The sequence below is a fragment of the Pteropus medius genome, unplaced genomic scaffold (genome assembly GCF_902729225.1).
Source record: "Pteropus medius unplaced genomic scaffold, Ma_sr-lr_union100, whole genome shotgun sequence".
Classification (NCBI taxonomy): Eukaryota; Metazoa; Chordata; class Mammalia; order Chiroptera; family Pteropodidae; genus Pteropus; species Pteropus medius.
In genome coordinates, this window is record NW_024349800.1 from 51,023,575 (window position 1) to 51,042,408 (window position 18,834).

At 50.8% G+C, this 18,834-nt stretch overlaps 1 protein-coding gene across 8 annotated transcripts in view; it reads left to right on the forward strand.

Annotated features, from left to right (window-relative positions):
- DNMT3A (DNA methyltransferase 3 alpha) overlaps positions 1-15,657 on the forward strand; it is a 112,727-nt gene extending 97,070 nt beyond the window's left edge. For 5 of the 8 annotated variants that reach the window (XM_039887660.1, XM_039887656.1, XM_039887659.1 and 2 more), the window contains 11 exons: positions 716-795; positions 1,426-1,538; positions 1,864-2,047; positions 2,298-2,382; positions 4,203-4,348; positions 5,167-5,257; positions 5,408-5,592; positions 6,641-6,726; positions 8,218-8,287; positions 9,080-9,198; positions 9,995-15,657. In XM_039887660.1, the coding sequence (XP_039743594.1) occupies positions 716-795; positions 1,426-1,538; positions 1,864-2,047; positions 2,298-2,382; positions 4,203-4,348; positions 5,167-5,257; positions 5,408-5,592; positions 6,641-6,726; positions 8,218-8,287; positions 9,080-9,198; positions 9,995-10,136 (1,301 nt within the window). In that variant the 3' untranslated portion in view covers positions 10,137-15,657. The remainder of the gene's footprint in view (positions 1-715; positions 796-1,425; positions 1,539-1,863; positions 2,048-2,297; positions 2,383-4,202; positions 4,349-5,166; positions 5,258-5,407; positions 5,593-6,640; positions 6,727-8,217; positions 8,288-9,079; positions 9,199-9,994) is intronic. The other 3 variants (XM_039887663.1, XM_039887664.1, XM_039887661.1) reach the window with 2 other exon arrangements.
- Positions 15,658-18,834: the final 3,177 nt, after the last annotated feature.

An 18,834-nucleotide genomic window follows, 5' to 3' on the forward strand; every position in this document is an offset into this window, starting at 1 on the left:
GTCTTGGCCCCGGGACAGGCAGGCAGGCTGGCTCCTAGCGGGGTGCCTGGTGCTTGGGTACTTAGAAAGGTTTGGGTGACGTGGGACATCAGTACTCAGTAGCAGGGTCTGTCCTGCATGTTCCCACCACCTCCAAGCCTGCTTCATGCATACATCTGCCTTCCCAGCACCATAATCTTACTGTCCTATCAGTGGTATGGGCTGGCTGTTAGGGTTTAGGAGCCCTCAGTGGGGTCAGAGAGGGTGGCCTCTCTTGGATTTGATTGAACTTGCCTGAATATGACCTTTTGACCTCTGCTTCTCCTCACCTTCTCTCATCCAGTGGTCATTAGCAACCCATGTGTATCTCCCTTGGCTTAGTGGTAGGATGCCTAGCTCGGGGCCCTTGGCCTAGGAAGGATGGAGACAGGGGCTCAGGACTTACGGATTGTCCAAGGGCTATTTCCAGAGTAACGGGGGGCAGGACCCTGTTCTCATCATCAGATTCCTGTCCCTGTATGATGCCGCTCCTGGCTGGTGGCATTGCTGCTCTGAGAGATGAGAGGCCTTCTGAGATTGTCCCGTGGGGCGCCTCCCAGAATCCTTTCTGCTTTCCTTTCTGGCTGCTGCTCCAGCACGCCCCTGTTTTGTAGCTTCTCTGGAGTGGCTTTGGCTGGTGGTGGTGGTGGGGGGGGCGGTTTGCAGCCATGCTCACTCCACTTTCTCTGCTTTCCAGACATTTGCATCTCTTGTGGGAGCCTCAATGTCACCCTGGAACACCCTCTCTTCGTTGGAGGAATGTGCCAAAACTGCAAGGTGGGGGGCACACCCAGCAGAGACGTGATAGAGGGCGCCCCGGGCCCCTGGTTGAGCGCATCTCCTCACCTTTGGCCTCGTTGCGGGCGGGTTGGGGGCAGCTGGGAGGTTGGCTCCAAGGTTTGCTCTGGAAGCAGAGTCCTGATAAAACAGACCCCTGGGAGACCCCTGGGCTTCAAGCATTTGACGTGCCCTTATTTTTCCTCCTTTGAAAGGTTCTTTTTCTCTCTAAAGTCCATGCTAGTCCTGGATGTGGGCTCACAACATCCATCACCAGTGCGAAGTCGGGGGAGGACAGGCTGAGAAGGGGGCGGCATTTCAGACCTTGGGACTCGGGAGGAAAACCCAGAGCCACAGCAAGGGACAAAGGGTGCAGCTACCTCCCTGGCCTTCTCTCAGGCCTCTTCAGTTCTGTCCACTGCTGTGGGTAGAGAGACCTACTGGTGGCATTGATGTCCCCTTTCCTGGTCTGTGGTTTGGGCCAAGCCCAGCTGGATGGGTGGCAGGGTCACATCTCTAGGGCTGAGCTGGGGTTCCAAAGTGAGAGCCCAGAGGCTGGGTTCAAAGTCTGCATTCACTCTGGCTGTCCGGGGTCCTACCGGTGGTCTGACCCTCCACCCTGCTTTCTAGAACTGCTTCCTGGAGTGTGCTTACCAGTACGATGACGACGGCTATCAGTCCTACTGCACCATCTGCTGTGGGGGCCGCGAGGTGCTCATGTGCGGGAACAACAACTGCTGCAGGTGAGAGTCCCCCCAGCCCGTAGCATCGCTCAGGTGAGAGTCCCCCAGTCTGTGAGCACGCCAGGTGAGAGTCCCCCCCAGCCCGGCAGTAGCATCCCTCAGGTGAGAGTCCCCCCAGCCTCAGCATCCCCAGGTGAGAGTCCCCCAGCCCTAGCATCCTCAGGTGAGAGTCCCCCAGCCTGCAGGCATCAGCCAGGAGAGAGTCCCAGCCCAGTAGGCATCCTGCCTCTGGCCCATACTGGGCTGCCTGCCCAGCCCCCAGCCAGGGGGTCTATCCAGGACTGGCCAGGGAGCTGAGTCCTTGTTGCACTGGGCTTCCTTCCAGGTGCTTTTGCGTGGAGTGTGTAGATCTCTTGGTGGGGCCAGGGGCTGCCCAGGCAGCCATTAAGGAAGACCCCTGGAACTGCTACATGTGTGGGCACAAGGGCACCTATGGGCTGCTGCGGCGGCGGGACGACTGGCCCTCTCGGCTCCAGATGTTCTTCGCCAATAACCACGACCAGGAATTTGTGAGTGCTGGGCCTGGGGCGTGCTCCTGAGCTCTTTTCCACCCTTACCTGCCAGAGGGCAGATTGGGCTGAATTGAGAGTGCCTTGCTTGGTCCTGGGGCCTCGTGATGAGCGGAGGTGCCTGAGCCATGTGCCAGCTGTGCAGGTTTAGAAAGTTTAAAGTGCTTACAGTTGGCTGGGAGGGCGCCCTGCATGCAAAGCTGTAGGACACACCTCGGCACTCACCTGGCCTGTTGTGTTCACTGCCTAGGACCCTCCAAAGGTTTACCCGCCTGTCCCAGCTGAAAAGAGGAAGCCCATCCGGGTGCTGTCTCTATTTGATGGGATTGCTACAGGTGAGTGTGGCATAGGTCCCGAGAGGTGCTGGCATCTTCGTCCTGGGACTTGGAGCTCTGCTTGTGGCTGTGTGTGTTTCTGGCGAAACAAAACATTTACTAGTGAACATTATAACTGTTAAAAAAAACATTCCCCTGAAGTGGAAACTTTGTGTTCAATGAAAAGTTAAAAAAAAAAAAAGGTGGCAAACCAGCATGTCTGGTGGATACTTTCCTTAATGGGGGAGGCTCCCCAGCAGAGGGCAGAGCAGTCATTAGAGATCATTGACAGTTTTCACAAAGTCTCTCTAAGGACAGATTTGGCAACCGAAACAAATTCATAGGCAATTCTGCTTTGCTTTGATTGTAAGTTGCCAACAAACTATAAATAAGAGAGTAAAGAACATTTAAATTGCCCACAATCCTATAATTAGTGTTTTGGTGTATGTCATTTTAGATTTTTTTGTGTGTGCATATATATGAGTGTTTATATAATTATACATAGATAGATGAAACAAAAGGATAGTAAAATGCATAGTGTTGTAACTTGCCTTTTCATTTGTGACATTATGACTACTTTTTTATGTCGACCAGTATAGAATTCCGTTCTTTATTTGTGAATGCTTCCTAGGAATCCATTGAATCAGGTGCCATAATCTATTTAACACTGTATTGGGTTGTTTACTATTTTTTCCACTGTTGCGAGCAGTGCTGTGACAAGCATCCTTATGCATATATCTTTATATACTTAAACCATTATCTCTTAGGAAATAAATATTGGGTCACCCGCATAGGTGTTTTTTTTTTTTTTTTATATGGTTTTCCTTGACCTTGCCAGAAAGCCCTCATGAAAGGTGGTATTGACAGCATCCACTCCCGCCCTGCCCTCAGGTGAAGGATTGTTAGTTCTTAAGAAAGGAGTAATTTTCCTAGAACTTGAACTTGCTTTCCTGTGGATGGGTAGTCTGAGCCCAGAGGGCTAGGGTGGGGATGGCATCCCAGGCCAGGTGTTTTGTCTGTCTTTTGTTCACAATTTAGTGCTGATATTCTGTGAACCCAGAAAGGTTAACTTCCGGCTTTGGTTTCCCAGGCGGAAATCTCCAGGCCTTAAAAACCATGTCACACCCCAAAGAGGCTGTAAAAGCTCCTTGGTGGAGAGGTCTGTTGGGATCATTGGAAATGGTGCCATGATGGCCTGTTTTTCTGGAAGCTTTCAGGGTCTGTGCTAATTGTTTCTTTGCCTTTATTCAGCAAGTGTTTGTGTAGGAATCATGGTAAGGAAGTGAATGCAGTTAGCTCAGGAGGAAACACGTGAATGAGACCTATTCAGTCTTGAAGACCCTTTGCAGCTCAGGAGAAAGGCAGGAGAAAGGCTGAATAGGAATACACACTGGCTGCTCTGATGACGTAGAGAGACACACTGGGGGCTTACAGAAGAGGGGACGTGCTTCCAGGGGGCTGTGGTGTTGGAGCAGGACATCGATGAAACACTTTTAGATTCATTTATGTCGAGTCTTGAAGAATAAGTAGAATTGCAGCAGGAGGTGATATTTTGGGGGGCGGGGTGGTAAGGAAGGACCAGTGTGTGCGAGATGGAGAAACAGCAAAGAAAAGGCCACCCAAAAGTCACCTGCTATCCTCCCTGGATTCTGAAACCGCCTGCTACCTGGTCACTCTTTCCTGGCCTTGACCACCTTCGAAGTAGATCAAACTAGACCTGAAACAGCCTCACTGTCTTTGCTATTGATGTTCGTTTGGTCCAGAATGATTTCAGGCAGCTTCCTGGACTGGGCAGGGCTGGGCTTGGGCCTGTTGCTGATCGATGTGTCTGGCCGGTGCAGGGCTGCTGGTGCTGAAGGACCTGGGCATTCAGGTGGACCGCTACATCGCCTCGGAGGTGTGTGAAGACTCCATCACGGTGGGCATGGTGCGGCACCAAGGGAAGATCATGTACGTCGGGGACGTCCGCAGCGTCACGCAGAAGCATGTATGTCAGTGCTGTGGGACCTGACCCGCCTCCGTGTCCCTTACACTCAGCTCCCGGGGGCAGCACCAGCCCCCTTACGTTTTGTTCATTTATTCTTTTCCTTTCCCCGTTTTCCCTGCCAGCCTCTTCCGTTCTTCCATTTTTCTCCTTGTCTCGAGAGGATAAATGGGCAGATCAAAATGGGAATTGGGAAGCTGGCTTTGTGGAGCTCAGGCTGTTCCTGGCCGGTTCCAAGGCCCTTTTTCGTCGAGGGCTTAGGATTGCAGTCGGGTGTCTGTCCTCCTGGTACTTCCTGCCGCAACTTTACCAGCCTCCATTTCTAGGGAGCTCTGGCAGGATCTTACCTAAATGGCCCTTTGCCCTTCCAGTTATCTGTGTCTATCCCCGAAACTGCAGGCCCTCAGGAATCATGAAGGGTATTCAGGTGGCCCAGACGCCCTGTGCGGAGTGTGCGGAGCACAAAGTACCTTTGCATTCAGCTGTCCAGTCAGGACTGCCTTCTCACCGAGTGGCTGCTTTTCCTGCTGGGAACACACTGGTTTCCCCGCTGGCCTCAGAGATTATCCAGTTTGGTCCATTCACTTTATCGTTTCAGAAACTGAGCCCAGAGGGCCTCAGTGACCGGCCTGTACCGTGTGTGCGCGCGTGTGTGTACATAGTATATTTATATGAATATGTATATGTAGTGAGAATGCAAAGCAGCTGGGTCTCCTCTTCCACGCCAAGCTACTTTTTTTGCCAAATTCACAGATAATTTGTTTCCCTTTCTGCCTCTGTCCCTGGACGTCAGGCCCATCACATTACCTTTATCTTCCCAGATCCAGGAGTGGGGCCCATTCGATCTGGTGATTGGGGGCAGTCCGTGCAATGATCTCTCCATCGTCAACCCTGCCCGCAAGGGACTCTACGGTAGGTGCTGAGCTCACCCCTCCACCTTCTCAGCTGGTGCTTCTGCACGTAGGTTTCCTACTTGGACATTTCTGCCCTGGGACAGCTATTCCCGATGACCCTGTTCTCCCGTGCCCTCCCCGTGCCCGAGCCACACCCCTGTCTCTGCAGACAGCCCAGCTGACGGCTTTCTCTTCCGCCTCTCAGAGGGCACTGGCCGGCTCTTCTTTGAGTTCTACCGCCTCCTGCATGATGCGCGGCCCAAGGAGGGAGATGATCGCCCCTTCTTCTGGCTCTTTGAGAATGTGGTGGCCATGGGCGTTAGTGACAAGAGGGACATCTCGCGATTTCTTGAGGTATAGCCAGCACCCTTGGTATGGCCAGCTCACTCATCATGGCTTCTACCTTGGACCGCCGCTTTGTCTCCCTGTCTCATCTGCATTGTGCGGCTGGGGACTGGGGACTTCCGCTTTGCAAGGGGCCTGTTTGGGAAGCACAGAGCTTCCCAGTTAGACAGGGAGGAAGCACTGTGACAGGCCCACCCCTGAAAGAACCCCTGGCCACACTCTAAGAGGTAGTTAGTATGTTTCTGTGGGCCTCAGGGCTTGAAGGGCCTGGCAGTTAAGAGGGTGGGGTGCCAGACTTTTGGGGCTGGGTCTTGTGTGGTGTTTCACTGGGGGAACGTTGGAGATGCCAAAACCGATTTTCCTGATCAGAATGGTTTATCCTAGCTCCCTGGCACCATGATGGATGCTTTATGACACTTTGGAAGAAAACATGGCTTATCTCATGTGGGTCCCTCCTCGGCTCTGAGCCAGGTTGGAGCTGTGCACAGAGGATTTCTGTGGGGTGGGCGGTCCGGGAGCTTGAGCCCATGCTCCCAAGTCTTAGGATCAGTAACCTCTCAAGTTGCTGTTTAGACTATAAATGTGTCTGTTTGGTTCATAATCTGGACATATAGTGAATACGTCCTCCCTCACTTCTTGGAACTTTCTCAGAGCCTCTGGGTGAACTAGAGCTGTGTGGTCCAATATTGGTAGCCGTCAGCCATGCGTGGTGTTCAAATGAACATTAAAATCCCACAGTCACAGCAGTCTCATTTCAGGTACTCGTTAGCCACCTGCAGCTGGTGGTCCAGTGGCTACTGTAGTGAATAGTGCAGATAGCATTTCCATCACCGTAGAGTATTCAGTTGGACTGTGCTGGTCTAGAACGTTCCAGTGAGAGCATGTGGAATGTGGCTAGGCTTCATTCTGGCTTTTCCTGGAGGCTTCAGGCTGTCCCAGTGTGTGGCCTTCTGAGAGACGAGCCTTTGAGGCTTCAAGACTCTTAAACGAGCACAATTTCCCGCCACTTTTTAATATTCCTCTCTTGCTCATCTTTAATCTCTCTCCTGTTTTATAGTCCAACCCTGTGATGATTGATGCCAAAGAAGTGTCAGCTGCACACAGGGCCCGCTACTTCTGGGGGAACCTTCCTGGTATGAACAGGTTGGTGAGAGCTCCCGGGCCCGGGGTGGCTGTGGGTTGATCCGTGGCAGGACGGCCTGAGGATGGGGCTCAGCCTCTCGGGCCAGCCTCCCCTGCTGACCAGCTTGCTGTTCTGCCACGTTCTTTATTTTCCTTCTTGAGGAGGAAGGGGAGTCAGGGTATAGAAAACACTTGACTAGGAAGCCAACAACTTGTGGTTTAAAAGGGCAACTTTACAAGTGGACTCTACGCAAAAGAAGCAACATGCTGCTGAGTTAAATAGTTGGTTCTTCTACATTGGTGATGTGTTTAGAATCAGCTGGTCTTAGTCTCCTGAGGTAAAGTGTGAAGGATGGGGTTGGGGATGAGAAGCCCCCACAGCCTGGCCACATCCTGCTCCAAGAGAGGGAATCTTGAAGCGGCACCGGGCAGATTGGAGGGCCCTGCTTCACTTACTGTCCACACACTTAGTTGTCGTCAGGCCTTTTGTTGGAAGGATGCTCTTCATTTAGGTTATATGGATAAAGACTTTAATGCTCAAGAATGAAGGAAAGTTTCATTTCTTTAGTGTAATCATTTCATTATAAAAAAGTCTGTGAGGGACAAGGAGATTCTGGTTGAGAGCGAGCAGCTCAAAAGTTGAGTGTGATCTACCCAATCTAAATATCGATTAGAAAGGGAAACATTGTCCAGATTGTTTTGACTGTGGACTTTAAACCACCTTGGTGTGATACCTGTAAATTGGAAACATCATTTCATCTGGCCTCAGTCATCTAAGCTGTCTCTGCCATTAGCATGAAGTTATAGGAACTTCCTCAACCTCGTACCCGTTCAGCAAAGCTGCTTATTGATGGGAAGGAGATGAGTCGGTGGGGCAGCTGACCCGAAAACTCACAGTGCCCCCTAAAGTTCTCAAGATGGGTATGTGTATTGGGAAAATGGACAGGCTTATGTAGTCCAGCATTTTCATGGACCCACTGACTCAGTATCTCCTGACAGACCTTAATCCTATGAGATTTTCCTACCTGCTTCTTCAACTCTAAAATTCTAGAATTCTTGAGTTTCTGGGAGGAGCAGGGGCGCCAGTGGGACTAAGTAGAGTGGGTATGTCTGTGCATAAACAGGAGGGACACTGGAGTGCGATTGGACCACGGGTGCCCGTGGTTCCCATGCTGAGATGGTGGAGCACTAAGTGAAACCTTCATTAAGTATTTTTATATGTCAGAAAAGTCTCGCACAGAAAGCGATGCTTGGTGATCTGGTCTACCCTCTCATAAGTGACTCATTGCATTAACCATTAAGGATTAATGCTTGGTGGATTTGTATCCGTGGGTGGCCGCAGTGTGTGTACATATGTTCTGGGGGGATTTGAAGGGCTTACAACATGTGGGGGGAGATGGGGTCCTCTTTTGCTTACCTGCGTGAGTCAGATGGCTGCTGAGTCAGCGCTGCTGGGTGTGTCCCTGCTCTTCTCCTGGTTTCTGTGGTCACCTTCTCTTTTCTGCCTCCTAGGCCGTTGGCATCTACTGTGAATGATAAGCTGGAGCTGCAGGAGTGTCTGGAGCATGGCAGAATAGCCAAGGTTAGCCCCAGTGTCAGCTCTGTTGGGGGTAGGGGCAAGGACAGGGGACAGGATGAGGTAGAGCTGCCACCAGGGATGTGTCTTGCCTTCCCTCTAGGGCTCTGTGGGTGCAGCTAGGGTGAATGCAATTTAGGGGGTAATACTGGGGTCTCGGACACAGTAGACTTGAGGGAGGGATCCAGGGGAAAGCCTGGAAGGCAAGAAGAGAGAACAAAAGTCTTCACTGGCCTTCAGCCCTTCCTTGTTGATCATCGCTTGCTGTCCCATGAGAGTCAGACACTGAGAAATCTTTGCCAGGGTCCCTAGATCTCCCTCGGCTATTAAGTTTTATGGCCAGGACCTACTGCATGAGCCTTCAGAGCAGAGATTCCCCTGTGAGGTGGAAGCTCCATTTCTCTGGAGAAATCTCCCAGAGCGAGCATACCAGGCGTCAGGTGGCAGCATTCAGGTGTCTTCGAGCCCCAGTAATTTGGCATCTTTTTGCCTGCAAATCACTGCCCTTGTGAAGGAAGCAGTTCTTAGAAGACTTAGGAAGGAAGGATAGTGGCTCGAGCTGCTACATCTCACGCCCGTGGCCAGCGGGATTGGACTAAGGACGGCTGGGTGACCTCAAGTAGGAAGAAGAGCAAGGCAGTGGGATCTGCAGAGGCTCACGACTGGGGCCTTCCCCGGATCCCTGGCTGGACCTGGCCTCGTCAGGGGTTGACTCACCAGTCCCTGGCGAGCGCCTGACACTCATGATGGAAGCATGACCGGCAAATGAGTGCTCATTCCTCTTTCCTCATCTTCTAGTTCAGCAAAGTGAGGACCATTACTACTAGGTCGAACTCCATAAAGCAGGGCAAAGACCAGCATTTCCCCGTCTTCATGAATGAGAAAGAGGACATCTTATGGTGCACTGAAATGGAAAGGTACCCAAGGCGCGTGCTGGTGTCATGGGCTGTGTGGTGTGTTCTGATTGCTGTCCTTGAGGGCGGGGTCTCTGTTTCTTGTGGCCAGGCTCGTGTCTTCCGCAGATGCCAGGTGAGCAGTGGGCTTTCCCAGGCATTTCCCAACATGGCAGATTCCTGGGTATGGTCCTAAAATAAAAGGCATCTAGGAATCAATCCATGAGGCCTCGGCTCCTGGAGGTCCTGCCGGTCTCCAGGGAAACATGGCAGCTACAGGAGCTTCCTTAACTCGTGCTGCTCATTTTAGGTACTTTACAAACCAGGACAGCACACGACCAGGTGGGCATTATAGCCTGAGCACCCTGATTTGGTGCAAATTAGACTCACGGGCTAGATTATCTCTTCATTCTCAGTGTAACTGATGTAGTCCGACAGGCGATTTACACAAATGTTCAGAGCAAACGGGAACTCCTGGAACGTGTGAGGTCAGGCAAGGGTTTGGCCCCCGGGGAGGGTTTTCACCTCTCTTGTGAGGAGGGTATCAGGGATGTATAGTTATTACGTACAAACTTCAGATACCCACTGTGGATCTAAATCCCAGGTGGGGCCTGTCCTTAGGGGCGTTTCTCACAAATACTTTGTTTCTACTGCGTGATACATCTCTTAGCTGTGATTATCTTACTTACCTTCAGATCCCGGGCGGGGGTGGGGGGGCGGGGCGGGGCAGGCTGAGTCTTGAACTGGTTTTAAAGGACAGATTTCCCAGAACCCCACACGCCAGTGCTCACTGCCTGCCCCCTCTGCCTTTCCTCCCCAGGGTGTTTGGCTTCCCTGTCCACTATACCGACGTTTCCAACATGAGCCGCTTGGCGAGGCAGAGACTGCTGGGCCGGTCGTGGAGCGTCCCGGTCATCCGCCACCTCTTCGCTCCGCTGAAGGAATATTTTGCTTGTGTGTAAGGGACGTGAGGGCCAACTGAGGTAGTGACATAAAGTTAAACAAACAAAAAACACAAAACACAATAAAACACCAAGAACGTGAGGATGGAGAGAAGTATCAGCACCCAGAAGAGAAAAAGGAATTTAAAACAAAAACCACAGAAGCGGAAACACCGGAGGGCTTTGCCTTGCAAAAAGGGTTGGACATCATCTCCTGATTTTTCAATGTTAATCTTCAGTCCTATTTAAAAACAAAACCAAGCTCCCTCCCTCCCCCCTTTTTATTTTTGGTCAAACCTTTTGTTTTCTCTTTTCAGAGGGGTTTTCTGTTTGTTTGGGTTTTTGTTTCTTGCTGTGACTGAAACAAGAGGGTTTATTGCAGCAAAAATCAATAACAAAAAATAGTAACAATACCTTGCAGAGGAAAGATGGGAGAGACAGAAAAAAGGAAATTCTATAGAAATCTATATATTGGTATTGGATTTTTTTTTTTTTTTAAACTATATATATATATTTTTGTTGTTGTCTCTAGCCTGATCAGATAGGAGCACAAGCAGGAGACAGAAAACAGAGACGCTCAGGCGGCAGAATTCCCTCCCAGCCACTGAGCTGTCTTGCCAGCACCATTCCTGGTCATGCAAAACAGAACCCAGCTAGCAGCAGGGAGACGAGAACACCACACAAGACCCTTTTATACAGTATTTCAGGTGCCTACTACACAGGAAACCTTGAAGAAAACCAGTTTCTAGAAGCCGCTGTTACCTCTTGTTTACAGTTTATATATATGATAGATATGAGCTATATATATAAAAGGTACTGTTAACTACTGTACAACCTGACTTCATAATGGTGCTTTCAAACAGCGAGATGAGTAAAAACATCAGCTTCCACATTGCCTTATGTGCAAAGGGTTTTAACCAAGGATGGAGAGAGGGAGCTGGCTTGAAGGTGAATCACGATCGAGGTGGGTTTTGCCCCCTTGTGTTAGATGAGGCGAAGGAGGAGAATTTGGGAACAGCGTTTTCCCGCTGCTCCCTGCCAAAAAAAGGGGGGAGGGGAGCTGTGGGTGAGATGAGGTGGTCGGGACCGTGGAAAGCTGAGAGTGGAATTCATCCAGACTCACGCAATAACCTTTTGATTTTTTTCAAAAAGGAGACTCCCTCAGCAAGATGGCAGGATAAGGGGTCTTCATTCCCAGTTTCTCACATTAGCCGATTCGAGGGCTCCTCGTGGTGGGATCAGAAATAATCCAGAGTGTGGGAAAGTGACAGTTAAAAACCCCACCTGGAGCAAATAAAAAAACATACAAAACGTACTGGTGCTTTCCTGTCTAAAGTCGCCTTTTGTGTGTTCTTTTATGAGGCCCCACCATCCACCCTCTGTGCACAAGGCGGCTTCCGCCCCTGGAATGTGATGTTTTTGGTCATCTCCAAAGGCTGCAGTTTTATACTGGGAGGCTGATGACACCTTTTGTTATAATTATTCTTATGGTTCTGGTTATAATTATGTTTGTTTTCAGATTTTCTTTAAGAAAACAAAAACCCACCCCCCCCCTTTCCCTTTAGGTTTCAAACCAAGGTGCGGGGAGCAGGGTGCTTCTAAGTTAGTGGTGGCCCTGGTGCCCTGGCTCCCCACCCCTCGGGCCAGGTGGGCCACCAGGTGTAACAGCTGGGCGGCCGGGGAGTCCCCGGGCCAGCCTTCCGGCATGTCCCTCTCATACTTCCCTCTTCTCTTCTGCTTCCCTTCCTCTCAAGTCACGTGTGTCAGGGCTGGAGGGAGGACCAGGCCGTCTCTCTCCTCGTGTGTGTGATTGGAGTGGTGTGTATTTCTTTTCTAGTGCTTGGTCTGATGATAGCTGTGCTCTTACCTCGAGTCAGCAGCACCTGGAGCCCCAAGTGCGCAACACTTGGTTCCACTTCCTACCGAGGCAGGCAGCCTGGCGTTGGCGGTAGGCGGAGACGGCATTGGCGGCTCCAGGGTGAGGGCCCAATGGGCAGATGCTTGCCTGGATAGATGGGGTGTAGATATGTGGCATATAGAGATATATATTTTATAATGGGAGGGGGGATGGCACCTCCTGGGACCGGCAGGGCTGGGAGGTGTGCTCTCAAGCACATGGTCCCAAGTTCGCATCCCTAGAAAGATAGGGCCTATGGTGATAGGCGCTATATAAATACATAGATAGGGTCATGTATAAGAAATATTATGTAGTGGGGAGCAGGGGAAGGGGGCTCAGGATGCTGAGCCTCGGGTCCCACTGCAGACATAAGCCCCACACCAATCAAACAATCCCACACGCATACACAGGAACGAATTTCTACCCCGATGCATAATGAATGCACTCGCACGCAGCCAGGGAGCACCCCGCACGACTCTCCCCAGGATTCAGGACTTTGTGGAGTCGGCCCTGCAGCTCTTTACCTCTGTTGCCCTGATTGCAGGTAGACTGTCAATCCCAGAAGTTGCTAGGTGCTGAAGGCAGGAAAAGGAGGAGGTTTTATTTTAGCAGGTGCTCTCCTCTAGCAGGTAGCGTTCTCTCTCTTTTGCCCCTGGTGATGTCAAAAGATTCTTCTGTTAGCAACCTGTGATACTGACCTGCAACTCTAGGCACCAGTAAAGTCAGCCCTCGACTCCCCCTACCTATTCTCCCCCTACCAAAATAAAATTGACATCCAGGTCTGTTCTTGGCCAAGGGGCTTCCATTCAAAAACAAGAAAATGGGACAGTGAACCTCATGTTTTGAATAAAGCAAATTAGTAATTGGTGACAAAATTAAACTAAGGCTTTGAATCCCTTGCTCATTCCTCAGGAGTAAGCTTACAGCCGGTGGCCAGCCTCCCGCTCTTCTTAGGGGTGCTCAGTTCTGGACCCTAATCTACTCATTTCCTTGTCAGATTGGCTGTGAAGATCACACCCAGTTGCTTCCTGCCAGCTCCGTAACATGGTGGCAGTGGTGATGGTGGACCCCCAGGGAGCTGGAGTGGCTAGGAGAGGGGGGATACCTCTGCCCCTCCCTCTCTGGAGTCCCTGTACCTGACTGTGGTGCTCGCCCCGTCCCCTCCTCCAGCTAGGCTCCATCTCCCTGGCCTGGAGTCCACCACCACCACTCCAGGAAGGCTGGGGGGAGGAGGGCTGCTTCAGGCAGTCCAAGGTGCTCCCTCCCCCGCTGGCCAGTGCTAAGGTCTTCCCAGCCCGCCCCCTGCCCTGCAGTGTGGGACAGTCCAGGCCTTCCTCTGCAGACCTTCAGTTCTCGGGTCCTCCTAAGTCTTCGTCCGCTGCTTATGTGAAGGAGTTTGCCTTTCCCAGTGGCCCAAGCTCCACCCAAGGGGTGGTGTGGGGAGGAAACTTGGTAGCCAAGGACGTGGCAAGTCAGGATGCGTGTGGGCCGGCAGCTTGCTCAGAGGAGGTTCGTTGTGACTGATCCTTAAAGAGACCTTGTTTTTCCGGGCCCAGAAGCCTGGCCAGGTGTCCCTCAAAGGGATGAGTTAATGATCACCAGCTTCGCTGCCAGCCGACGTGTGGGCTCAGTCCCACAGAACTTGGTAGGGTGCAGGGGACCTTGGGAATGTGTCAGTTTGGCCATTCCGGGATGCTCTTAATCCACCTCTAATCCTGGGGCACTTCTGGGGACAAATGCTGGGTCACCTTCTAAAGGGAACTGTGCTCTGACAGGCTGTGGCAGGGCCGTTCGAGAGTGAAGGTAGGGATTGTTTCACTGGCTGTGGATGAAGCTGTGGTCAGAGGCCATGGAGCAGGAGGAACTAAAAAGGCCCAGGGAACATTCTGGAGAGTATTCCTGGTAGGATTTTCTTCCTGGAGAGCAGGCCCATTTGCCCCTGGAAACGAGGCTTCTAGGGACTGAGGATGATGCCTCCCTACTTACTGCAGGTGCTAAGTGGACTGTGGTGCCAAAGAGGTCTGTGGCTCTTGTCTGCGGGAGGTTGCTGGGGGACACAGGGACCCTTGGTTGTGCCAGGGACACAGCCTTGGTTGCCGGCCCGAGAAGAAGCTAGTCTCCAGCAGGCAGCTGCTGAGCCCCGTGAGCCTCAAGCTGGCTGGTGCTAACCCCTTCCCTGCGGGACGGGCTGGAAAACAGTAAGCCAGGGGAGCAGTAGCTGAGGATTGGGTGGGGGGCGGGTTCTTGCATATGGCAGATGACGTTAGTGTGTTACTGTCTGTTTTTCTCTCTGGACCCCAGAACCTTTCTCACATCCTGTGAGAAATCCCCAGAAGAGCATCCAGGACCTCTTCGCTTTGGGGACAGGCCTGAGAGTGGTTGGCTGGTGATGTCCGTGTGAGTTTTGGTGGGTTGCTACAGTAGACCCAGCGGGAAGGAAGACTGTTGGACATTGAACTGGTCTAACAAGGGCTGGCTCCCCACTCTTCCCGCTTAGCTGGCAATTCTGGGGGAGCCTAGATGGGAATGGCCCACCATCTCTACCACAGGAAGGTCTGTAATAGAAGGAAGGGAAGGAATGATTCAGTGGAGCCATCTGGGAGATGTTCTACAGGCAATCTGTAATCCGTAGTCTTCACGTCTTTATATATAAGTATATATAGAGTGGATCCCGGAGGCGGTTTTGAATTCCTGTTGCTGTCCTGCTTGGTGCAGAGTTGCTGTGGCACTGGTGTTTTCAGAGATGTCATTTTCAGGAAACTTGCAGGAGCCCCCTTGAGCTGTGGGTTAGGGCCATGGGGCCTGCCTAGCACTGAGGTCAGAAGAGGGCTGTTTGCTTTGGTCAGGGGAACGGCAGAGCCAAGATTCCAGTGAGAACTGTTTCTAGCCAGGCTCTGTTTTGATCCAGGAGGTGAGGAATCTGAATTTGTCATCTGCCATCGGCTATCGTCCCCAGGCCTTAGTTGTCCTGCCCTCTGGCAGAAAGCAGGTGAAGCCTCTCACCTACCACAGGATGGGAAAGGTGTGGGGGGCTGGCCTGGAGCTAGCTTGGCCCTCTCACTCATCCCCTGCCCAGGCGGGGGATTAACAACAAGAATTTGGAGCATCTGGGGAGAAAGAGAAGAGATTAAAGGATTGACTCCATTGTTCTAGCAGAAGCTCTCAAATCTTTACGTTTTGGTAAAGGAAGGCCGGGGTCTTTTGGAAGCGAGGGCAGCCGTCCTGTGCCCATGTATTGCTGAGGCGGCCTTTGGTTGGTGACCTCTTGCTTGTCGTTGACCCTAGGCAGTAGACTTTGGGGGAGGGAGGCATAGCAGGTCAAAATCAGGACAAGGATGGAAGATCTCTCTGCTAGTCATGACTGGCTGAATTGCCCGAACGGAGGCCCACAGACTCCTGTAACTGGAAAACTCCCCCAGTGAGGGGTGCGGGAGGGTGGCTTTCTCAAACTCCAGTCTGGTGGCCTCCAGCACTGCGTGCCTGAGGAGATGAGCAAGGATCAAAGCCTCACCTTAGTCCCATTTCACTTCACAGACTGATTTGGTTGCACAGCCCTAGAATTCAACAAATAACAACAACAACAACAACAACAAAAATGCCGAAATTCCTTAGAATATGCAGAGGGAGGAGGTGACTCAACAAGGTGCTAAAACATTTTATTAAAAATATATATTGTTAAATTAAGTCTGCTGTCTGGACAATGACTGTTTGTTTTGTTTTCTTGTAGTGGAGTTTAAAAGAGACTATTATTTTACTCTGATATATTATTATTAAAAAGGCATTTTAACTTTGTACTTGAAAACTAAATGAGCGATTTCATGTGTTTTAGCTGAGGCATTGAAGTAGCGGGTGCTTACTTACTTGTGGGAAATCATGTATTCATACTGAAGAATAAACTCCGTAGCCGATTTGGTAATAACTTTTACTGTTACAGACGATTGCGCTTTGACCCCGGCGGCAGAGCACTTCACTCCACATTCCACGCAGCTAAATGCAGGACTTACTCCCAGCCCCTTCCCGCCCCTGCCCCGTCCCTTTTTCTTCAGTTCCTCCTTTTTCCTTTCCTTTTTTTCCCCCCCCTTCCCTGGTTCCAGCATCCTTTCACCACTGTATTTTTTTTTTTTTTTTTTTTTTTTTAGGGTTCTTCCTCTTTATTGACAATAATAATGTACATTCACAGTCTGGTTCCTGGGACATCCAGAGGGCATGCGAGGGGCCTCTCCGGGTCCCCCAGCCCCCCGTGTTCTGTTTGTGTATCTCTGTGTAAGTGATGCTTGACATAGCTGTTTATGAAATAATTAAAAAGGGTCAATACACAGCAGATGTAGAAAATCTGTCAGTTCCCTTCATCACATTTTTTTTTTCAGAAGACTATAATAAAGCTCCTTTCTAATGTACTTGTGCTGGAGAACACTTGAATAAATGGACTGTTTTTGTGCAAAAAGAAAAACGGAAAAAGCACCGTAATAATGTCCTTTTGTCTTGCGTCTCCTTTCCCCTGACATGACTGTTCGCAGCCTTCTCCGGAGGGGTTAAGTGCTGGCGTTGGGTCCAGACAAGGCAGTTCCTCCCTTTAAAACGTCACCTGCATGCGCATTAAATAGGGACTGTAAACTGCGTGAGGAAAAGGACAGTTTGCTTGACTTGAAGCTCTGAGGGGTGATAGGGAGACAGGATTGCTGGAAAAGCAGAGTCTGCCCTGGACTGAGCAACAGACCTTTTCAGACCAGAGCGGGGACAGGAGGGGGCTTTGTGCCAGTGTCTTGTCAGATGAGCTGGAGGGTTTTTGGTTACAGGCACGGCTGCCCTCTCACGGGTCCTTCTGTAACACACAAGAGTGTCCCACTAGCCGCCGGACGGTAGACAGTCTGGACTGTGCAAGGGACCCTGAAATGAAGCCAGGCATTTGGCCTAAAAGGGGAGACTTGAGAGATGTTTGCAAACGCTGACAGAGCAAGCCCAAGGGCCTGGGATTTTTCTGGGTAGTTCTATAAAGCAAGCAGAAGTAGGACCAGTTGGCAGAAGTTGGCCTGTTTGAGCCAGCATAAGGAAGATCCTTTCCCACCCACAGGGGCCAACACTGTAAGGGGCCACCGGGAGTGCAGCAAAGCCCTGGACAGCTAGGAGGTGCCGGACAGCCACTTGAGGATACTGCTGGCCTTTCTGGGTTCCCTTGGCTGGCTAGCCCCTCCTAAGAACTGTCATGCAAGTGAACGGTGCCTTAACGGTTTGCAGAGCCCGTTCACACACAATGTCCCCTTCTTTCTCATGATTCTTTGCCTGGCAGTCACTAGTTCCCTGTCCCCATCATCTAAGAGACTGAATCGGAACTCTTAAAAATTGGGAACTTCCCACCACATCTCACTGTGAGACCTCGGGCGTTCTGTGCTGTATTCCTGTCTCCTAAGCACCAAGCAGGTGTGGCTGATGGTTTCTTCTCTGAAGGGAGGGCTACTTGAGGTTTCTTTCCCACATGAGACTTCGAGGGAGGCTTGGGACGGCTCTACTTCACTGGCAGCTTTGAAAGAAATTATAAGGGGAAAATTTGAGAAAAAAATAACGGGCTTTTTTCATGGGCACTTTTCTTTACAAAATTGTAAATGTACATTTAACTTTAATCCGACTTTTTTCCTCAGTATTTTTCAGTGTTGATGTAGAATTCTTTTTTTTTCTTTTTTTTTTAATGGCTGCATGGCATTTTCTTGTTGGATGTTTGTTTCTATATATATGCATTTTATTTTAGCTATAAATAGAGCTGCAATAAATATCTTTGTGTTGGCGTTTAACCCCCAATATTTTGTATTTTTTTCCTTCAGACACATTCCCAGAAATGAGATTTATTGGGGCAAAGTAGATGAACATTTTGGTTGGCTCCTGACACGTTTGCCTAATTTCCTCCCAATGGTCAAAACAGATAATGTATTTTCAGCTCAGAAACTCTCAGTTCAGAAAGTAAACAAACATAGTCCTTAGTGTGGGCAATTCAGAAACGTGTTAATCCGAGTGGGGAAGTAAAGACTTTTTTTGAGAAGCAAGAGGTGGAAGCAGCACTATTTGGTTACTAAATTTTGAAAATTAGCTCACCTGGCATGCCTACCTAGGGGAAGCCTAGTGGGGGATGGGATTCAGACTGAATCGAAGAGACTCTCGTTCAAAGGTTCAAGGTTAAGAGCAATGGGTGCCCTTGAGCTCTGAAAGCCACGTGTTGTCTGAGCTGAGAATGGGAGGCCTGGTCAGAGCTTCTGAGAGTGAGCTGCTGGGGCCATTTTATTAATAACCATCCTGTGAACTTCCTGGATTTAAACAAAGTGTTATTTGACGGTAGAGGGATAGAGAGAGACAGGGAAGGGTCAGGGGTGGGCAGGAGTCAAGGCAGTTGTGAAATGACAGGGTCCACAGCCCACTGAGACAGCCCAGGGGGTCATCCCAGCCTCCCAGTCTGCCCAGGACGGGAGGAGACACCACACACCTCCAGGCTTGCGGGTTCAAGAGAAATTTCCTTGGGTTCAGCAAGGTTGACTCGGTGGGTCTGGAGTGGAAGAGCGGAGGGAGGGAGACAGGCTGCCTGGGGGCTGGCCGGGGAGGAGGCCAAAGCCATACATAGAAGGGCCTGAGGTGAGGCAGGTGGGGGCAGTGGGGGTAGTTCCTGGGGGGTGTGGGTGTTAGCTGAGGGCCTGCAGTGAGGGGAAGAGAGTGTATGTTGGAGATGGGAGCACAAGGAAGTCACACCCGAGGGGGTCGGGTCTTCCCTGGGACAGTCTCCTGGCATCACCCCCACAGCACGCTTTCTCCTGGCTTCCAATACACTTTAAAAGGCCACAG